The sequence below is a fragment of the Aspergillus karnatakaensis genome (genome assembly GCF_047715665.1).
Source record: "Aspergillus karnatakaensis strain CBS 102800 unplaced genomic scaffold BJY04scaffold_27, whole genome shotgun sequence".
In the NCBI taxonomy this organism is placed as follows: domain Eukaryota; kingdom Fungi; phylum Ascomycota; class Eurotiomycetes; order Eurotiales; family Aspergillaceae; genus Aspergillus; species Aspergillus karnatakaensis.
Genome location: NW_027395739.1, coordinates 128,532 through 136,037, shown reverse-complemented (window position 1 = coordinate 136,037; position 7,506 = coordinate 128,532). Strand labels below are relative to the sequence as shown.

The window sequence follows — 7,506 nt, the reverse complement described above, 5'->3', positions numbered from 1 at the left end:
AACGCAACAGGAACTCCACCCTGTTCACCAAGAGACGCTTCGATAGACGATATACCAGGAGCCTCAACAGGCAGCGCAGCAGGCGCTCTAACTAGGGGTGCGAGAGGTGGCATGATAGGCGGTGCGGGACGTATCATCATCCCTCCAGCAAGTGGTGCATGGCCATCCTTGGAACGCTTTTTTGGAAGGGTGATTGTTCCATATGGACGTTCAAGGCTGGCACGTTTGTCCACAGTTCCATGTCGGATCTTTGTTGGACTAGCGTCCTGTAAAGGATCGCTTTTCTGCCGTGGTCGAAAAGACGACCCGGGTACCTTCTTTGAGGGCGATGGTGCCGGAATTCGAGTCGGCGTGCTCTGGATTGGGCTCTCCGCTACCATCTGGCGGAATCCAGTCGCTGTAGCCGGTCGGGCCAAGTCGAGAGGAGGGGGGCGTGGCTTTGCGACACCTGGTCGCATGGGAGCGGATGTGAGAGACGATGTGTTCTGCGGAGCCGTCGCAGTAGGTTTGGAGATGGGCTGTTCATGGTGGTTGATCGACGTTGCGTCAGGCAAAGCGGTTTGCTCTGCCTTAGGGAGCGGAGGCCTGCGCTTAGCGGCAGCTAGACTGGTCTTCGTTCCCTTGCCCTTCAAGGTTGGACGAGTAGGTCCGGCCTTGGAGGGTGTAGCCGTAGTAACGAACGGATCTTTCGCCGGGTTGTGAGGATCCTTCTCCACGAGCGCGCGAACTTTGGGGTCAAGGTCATTCAGTAACCTGTGGTTCGTTAGCTAGGTCCCGATCACGTTCATGCGGCTACAACTCACTTTGAAGCCCTAGTTTGCCAAGCGTGGTAGAAGGCCCAAAAGGTAGCTCGATAATTCTGTCTAACCTCCGCGCTGGCGTAAGAAAGGTTGACTTTGATGACCTCGGCAATGCTCTTAGCGCCCTCGGGAGTGGTCTTGTGTCGAGACTGGTGTTCGAGGATAACAGTGATCCAACCAGCAGAATAACCACGGAGCTGGGGACTGTTGCCCAAGGCAGCGGTGGTTATGTGCGACAGCAGTCGCGTGTTGCACGTCAAGTTCTCTAGAAGAGTGGTGACGGTAATATCGCCCCTGTCAGCCGCGATGCGCTTTTGATTAACGCATACCTTGAGGCAGACTTGAAGGATGATGTCAATGACCGGGTCGAGCTGACTCTGACAGACGCAAGCGAGATCGCGTATCAAGAGTAGCCCATTCGTTGTCATGGACGTTCGAAGTGAAAGAGCAACTTTGGAAATGCCGTCCAGAAGGATTTTGATGCCCTGCATGAAGGCTTCGGGAAAGTCATGCGGAGCGTTTCCATGGGTGATTCGACGAAGCATCTTGACGCTCTTCTCACGATGTGTCCAGTTGTTCTCCTCCTCCTTTCCTTGGAAGCAGTCAAGCATCCCCGTGTATATTTCCTCGAATTCACGAGCAGAAAAGAGATCGCGAGGTTCAACCATTTCGGACGCCTTGAGCGGATACCGCGGAGGGGGTGGGACGGAAAGTCGCTCGGCCGAAGCAGCCGCCCGAGGCGCTGTTTCATGGCCGCTTGTATTGTTGTTCGGTCTCACGGGAGTCGGCCTGACGATAGCCGGAGTGTCTAAAGCACCGTTAATGCTTGCCGACGTGGGATGTGCAAAGGAGAACTGACCTTTTTCGTACAACTCAACTGTCTGTTCCTCAGGCACATAGAGAGCCGAGTCAGTTGGTTGAGAAAGCGCAACACCTCTAGAGGGTGGACGCTGAGTTTCGACCATGAGAGGCCTTTGATGAAGCACATCGCCTCGAGAAGAGGCGTGTTGCTGACTTTCAGATGCAGCAGGTCGCTGATGAAGCGCGTCGCCTCGAGAAGGTGGGCGCTGGGTTTCGACCGTCGCGGATCGCTGATAAAGCGCGTCGCCTCGGGAAGGTGGGCGCTGGGTTTCGACCGAAGTAGGTCGCTGATGAAGCACATCACCTCGAGAAGAGGGGTGTTGCTGGCTTTCAGCTGCAGCAGGTCGCTGATGGAGCGCGTCGCCTCGAGATGGTGGACGCTGTGGCTCAACTGTCGCCGATCGCTGGTGAAGCGCGTCGCCTCGAGATGGTGGGCGCTGTGGCTCAACCGTTGCAGGTCGCTGGTGAAGCGCATCACCTCGGGAAGGTGGACGCCGAAGGGCTTCGCCCCGGGAAGGTGGTCGACGAAGAGCTTCACCTCGAGATGGCGGTCGACGGAGGGCTTCACCACGAGAGGGTGGCCGCGTCACCGAGAGATCTTCCTCGAGGCCAATACCACTAAGTATGGCGTTTGCAATTGTCTTCCTGACAGGAGCCAATTGCCTCTTGAGATCAAGCTGGGCATGCGAAGGGGCATTCCTGCGTAAAGGTCAGTCGCAAGCCAAAGGGACAGAAGCAGGCAAGAGGCTCACTTGAACAACGCAATGACTGTCGCTTTTGCCGTCTCGCGGACGTGGGCGTCTGCTTCCTCAAGGCAAGCAATGACGTTGGGTACGTACTGGCGGAAAAGCATGTCGCGTTGATGCGCCATCTGCAGCAGGAAAAATCAGAGGATGGTTCTCAACTGGATCAAGGGTACTCACATCGACTAGCCAAACTAGACACGATTCTTTTGCTCTCGGGTTCTTGCCCGTGAGAGCGACTTGGAGGACTTGATGTTCCACCTCGGGTCCATCTGCAGGCCAAAGGTCGGTGAATGCTTGAGCGGCATGAGCCCTGAAACGCTCCTTGTGGTCGCCCATGCGCTCTACAAGTGTGCTGTAAAGCTCACGAGCCTTTGCTGCAACGACGTGATGCTCATTCTGGACAAACAGGCGTTTGATCAGATGACCGAGCATGGAGAAGCCCGCTGCAAGAAGCTGGTAGTGGGGCGACGCGATTGCGAGGCGCAAGCATTCGAAAAGGGCATCGGTGGCTGCGGAAGGGACGTTCTTCTGCTTGATGTCGGATTTCAAGCCAAGTATCTGATTGACCTTGGCGTCGAGCGACAGGTTGCTGTTCTTCAGGACAGCCAGAACCTCCTTTGCTTTGGCCTCCATCCCGACGAAGTACTTTCTAAACTCGGGACGGACTAGAAGGAGGACGACATGTACGATGAGGAAACGAAGATAGAAGCAAATGCAGAACTTGAGGGTGGAAAAGATAAAGGTCCAGAAGCCGGAGGTGAGGAGGACGGTGAGGAGGGCAATGTAGCCCAACTGCCTGTAGTCGAGTGAATCCATGGTCAGCGATCGAAGATCAAAGAGCACGGTGAGAGTTTTGTGAACGGTTTGGTTTGAAACAGTTCGAGACAGAAGAAGCTTTTGAAAGCAGAGGTACGAAGCGGGTTGGGGAAGAGAAGAAGTGAAGAGGAACGGGGGGAAGAAGAAATACCTTGTAGATTGAGCACTTTGGGCAGTCGCAGTTCGTTGTTGCTTGAGGAGGAAAGTCGTGAGAAGAGGAAGGAGCGGATGTAATGAGTGGAGGTGGTGGTGGTGGTCGAGTTGAGGATGAGGGACGAAAGAACTACCGTCGGAGTTGGGAAGAGAGCGCGGAGGGGATGCCGATAAGCGAACAGACGCTGCGATAAGCGCTCCGAAAGCGAATTAACCAGAATCCGATCGTGGGAGCACTGCTCGAGATGCGGTGATATTGTTGACGGGGTCGAGAGGGTTGGCGATAGGGAAGGCGCGGGGACAGTGAGGTGTTGACAGAAGAAGTCGCCTTTTTCTTCGGCGAGGTTTGTTTACAATCGGAGAGGGGGAACTAATTGGGCTGCCGCACTGGCCCACTTGATTGGGTAGTGGACGGAGTATTCCAAAGACAATTCCACAACTTTGAAGACTCTATAAGGATAAGTGTGTCTCTGCTGTGTATATGTAAATCAGTTAGTGCATAGAGGCTACGCATGCAAAATAATACTGAACCGTATTGGGTTTTTCTACGGAGCTGTGTGTGCAGTGAAAGGTCCAAGCCCAAAGTATATACTAGTAGTCTCGGAGGCTCCCGAGGTCGCATCGAGACAGCCAGCCTAGGCTGCCAGCCTGCCATGCAGTCCATGCATGCATCGCAGCGACCCCCCAATCCATCTACAGATCATTCTCATTCTTTCGCCGGAATACCAGATCCGGATCAAGTTATTATGGTGACGCCCTCCGCAATTCCCAAAAGACCTGGTTCCCTGGGCGCTCCCGATCAACCATCTGCAGATGCCGACTCGATCAACGCGAACCATCCCCCCAAACTCCCCACCCCCAAATTTCGCCTCGAGATCCACGACCTCCGCCATCCTGCTTCTCAGCTCTTTATTACTCTTATCCCCGATCTCGCGTTGACACTCGAATCTGCCTTGACCGCCATCATCCAGAACCTCTACACCTCTCCCACTGTCCCTGCCCCCGCGATTCCTAGCACCACCGCCGCAAAGCACAACCTAACTCCAACGTTCAAGCCCTGTATCCCACCAACGCGCTCGGTCACGATCCTCCTCCGCGACATCGGAGGTGTCGCCTACACTACAGGTACTGACCTTGACAATGACCACAAGGAGATTCACATCTCTCTGTCCTACATCCAACACTGCCGCACCATGGCCGATCCCCTCGCTGAGATCGTAGGCGTCATCACCCACGAACTCGTCCACTGCTACCAGTATGCCGCTCCGCGCGCTACAACCGACGGTAGGCCTGACAACACCACACCCCGCGCACCGGGCGGATTAGTCGAGGGCGTTGCGGACTTCGTGCGTCTCAAGGCAGGACTAGATCCGCCACACTGGAGTCGGCCGAAGTCCGCCAAGGAGAGATCGGAGAAATGGGACTCGGGGTATCAGCACACCGCGTACTTTCTGGCCTGGTTGGAAGATGTCCGGGTTGGAAAGGGTGCAGTGGGCTTGTTGAACGACCGACTCGCTCGGGTGGGATACATCAGGGAAGGTAAGTCAAAAGATGAGGCGCAGACACACGGTGGACACAAACATAAGGACGGGTTTTGGAAGGGCTTATTTGGCGCTGAGATTGACGAGCTCTGGGAGGAGTATGGCACATGGCTTGATAGCTCCGGCGGCAGTCAGGGAGCCTGGGAAGATGAGATCGTAAACCGCATTGATACGTAGGTAGCCTACTTGTAGATTGATTCTGTTGCCCTTGCTTTTTCTGGGCAAGCGATAGGAATACCTCCTAGGTAGCACCCGGCGATACCAACTCCATGCCTCTTCGATACACCAATGGCATAACCATATACTGTGCAGTACACCATCTTTTCAGATACAATGGCACATACTAAACTACTTAATCAAGGCAATCTAAATCTACGTAAATCATCTTAATTCAGCATCCTATTGCATCATGGATTAGTCGTGTGACGGGACTCAGTTTCTGAAAGAGCTGCACACCCGTGGCAGGTCCGCGGATGGGTGGTACCTGCCTGAGATGCCAAAATATATCTCCAAGCCGAGAAGGCTCACTTAGATCACAATCCATGGATGACCGACTCCATCTGGAACCCCGGGGCACCATCTTCACTTATTTGCTCGACCTTTCGCACTTGCACTGGCAATCATGGTCGCCCACCTTCTCCTTTGTCTTAGCCACTTCACATAACAACAATTCAATGACAACTGTGATAGTTGTAATCGAAGAGTTAGCTCTACTATTATTCATGACCTCTTTCTGCTCGCTGTAGGGATTCTTACGCGTTTCTTACTACCGTACTGCGCTCGTAAATACTGTATCGAGCTATGAGATGCCAAAATGGCGGCCTTGGTTGCAGGTGCCATATCTTCGGGTCCAGGGAAATAGTAAGGCTAGAAAGCATAGACAGATGACCGGCAGCGGTAGCAGGTATTGGTCTGAAATAGTGGAACTTTCTACCATAATCTATTCTTTTTAGCACGAAAAATTTAGAAAAACATTGTCCTGCCAACTCCAAGGACCCGGCAGCAACAAAAAACAAAAAGAACACCAGAAGAATCAAATAGATTTCCCGTACTGTACATGGTCCGAGCTTTAAATAATGGATGATAAAACATAATGCACACGGAGGCGGTCGTCAACGTCCGCGTCAACAAAGCTCCCGCGTAGCCGAAGGTGATGGCGATGTCTCACACAGCCTGATATCTATACAACAACCTCTCCAAGATCCACGTAGACTGGCTTCCAGGGTGTAGCACCCTCCTCCTCCATGGCGCTGGGAACGCGGACATCCAACGGACTGTATAGGTACCATCCCTTAAGGGAAGCCACCGCAGCCCTTGACCGAGCCTCGATTAGACTGGCGCCAGCGCCCTCGCCCAACTTATCTTGACCGGAGTAAATTCCAACAATGAAGACAGGGTGCCTGCTGAGCCGACCAGTTTCGCTGATAATCTTGGCGACCGGAGGTTCATAGTTTTCGCGCGCACAGAGTTTGGCCAAGTCACGAGCGGGTTGAGAGAAGTTGAACAGACTGGAAATGTCGAGGTGTCGTGAGAGGATATGCTGCTCGAAGAAACGCTTGGCCGCCGCCCGGCCGGCGTGAAGGTAGAGGGCGCCCACCACAGCCCGTACGAAGGATGTACTGGCCTGTTCAACTGTTACGGGGTCCGCTCGGGGTTCCAGGTCGGATGTCTCGGTGGGCGCTACACCTGCCGTATCGGGGTCACCGAATTCGTTGTCGTAAACGACACTGGATGAAATCGACTTCCGCCAGTGTCTCTGATCTTCATTGGGTCTCGTCGTACCAACAAGAGGCTCTGCGTTGATATCGGCCCCAGGTGCAACTCGCTCAAACTGGAGAAGACCGGGGTCTACCTCGCCTCCGGGAAGGGCAGCATGCTCCACACCCCACTCTCTTGCCATTGCTGTAAGTGTTTTAGGCCCGACGTAGGCATATAGTGCCGCAAAGATTACCGTCAATGGTAGTCGAGGATAGGCGCAGATAAGATATTCGGAGGTGTAGTTGGATAGGAGGTCATGACCAAGGACGGCAAAAGATGAGTTATTGAATTGAGGATTCGAATCCGCAGATGGGTCGACTAAGCATCGTGCAAGTGTTTCAAGCGGTAATCGTGACGGTAGGTATAGTCGTGCATGGAGTGCAGCAAGCTTCGCAGACTCGCGTGCGGCCTTGACCGGAGGGGAAGGGAGATTGTGTTTTCGGATCTTCCGAGGGCGAGGGATAGGAGTTGGCGGAATGGCCTGTTGTTCATCTGATTGAGATTGTAAAGGCGCCGAACTTGTCGACTGGAAGCGGTTAATCGAGTAAAGATGTCGCTGTAGTTGGACTCCAGGTCGCGCCCGCGACGATAGGGCCGAACTGCCCCATCGTTGGAGCTGCAGCCTCTTCATCTGGGAAAATATGAATTGGAGGATTGATCAAGAGGTGAGAAGCGAGTTCATAAGCAACAGGTGCTCGGAGGGTCATGCGTGGGCAGCGGACTGTTCTCTTTCTCGCGCTCTTTTTCGACACTCGAAAAAAGTTGAGCTTGAAAGTCTCACGGGGCTCAAGAGTCACATGACATATAAGCTCACGTGACAAGTGAGGGTCC

General features: G+C 53.9%; 3 protein-coding genes across 3 annotated transcripts; 1 reads left to right on the top strand and 2 right to left on the bottom strand.

Annotated features, from left to right (window-relative positions):
- Nucleotides 1–210: 210 nt before the first annotated feature.
- BJY04DRAFT_218729 (uncharacterized protein) lies at nucleotides 211–3,223 on the bottom strand (the record flags this gene model as incomplete). Its single annotated transcript, XM_073716380.1, has 6 exons — nucleotides 211–258; nucleotides 315–753; nucleotides 804–1,608; nucleotides 1,660–2,360; nucleotides 2,414–2,532; nucleotides 2,585–3,223. 6 exons carry the CDS (start codon nucleotides 3,221–3,223, stop codon nucleotides 211–213), a joined length of 2,751 nt encoding a protein of 916 aa, XP_073570704.1.
- Nucleotides 3,224–4,067: 844 nt separating this feature from the next.
- On the top strand, nucleotides 4,068–5,380 carry BJY04DRAFT_190311 (basic secretory family protein). Its single transcript, XM_073711490.1, has one exon. It carries the CDS (start codon nucleotides 4,123–4,125, stop codon nucleotides 5,092–5,094), a length of 972 nt encoding a protein of 323 aa, XP_073570703.1. The 5' UTR covers nucleotides 4,068–4,122; the 3' UTR covers nucleotides 5,095–5,380.
- A 424-nt stretch (nucleotides 5,381–5,804) lies between these two features.
- On the bottom strand, nucleotides 5,805–7,446 carry BJY04DRAFT_190310 (mitochondrial 54S ribosomal protein mL44). Its single transcript, XM_073711489.1, has one exon. The coding sequence runs from the start codon at nucleotides 7,304–7,306 to the stop codon at nucleotides 6,098–6,100; it is 1,209 nt and encodes a 402-aa protein (XP_073570702.1). The 5' UTR covers nucleotides 7,307–7,446; the 3' UTR covers nucleotides 5,805–6,097.
- Between the last annotated feature and the right edge of the window lie 60 nt (nucleotides 7,447–7,506).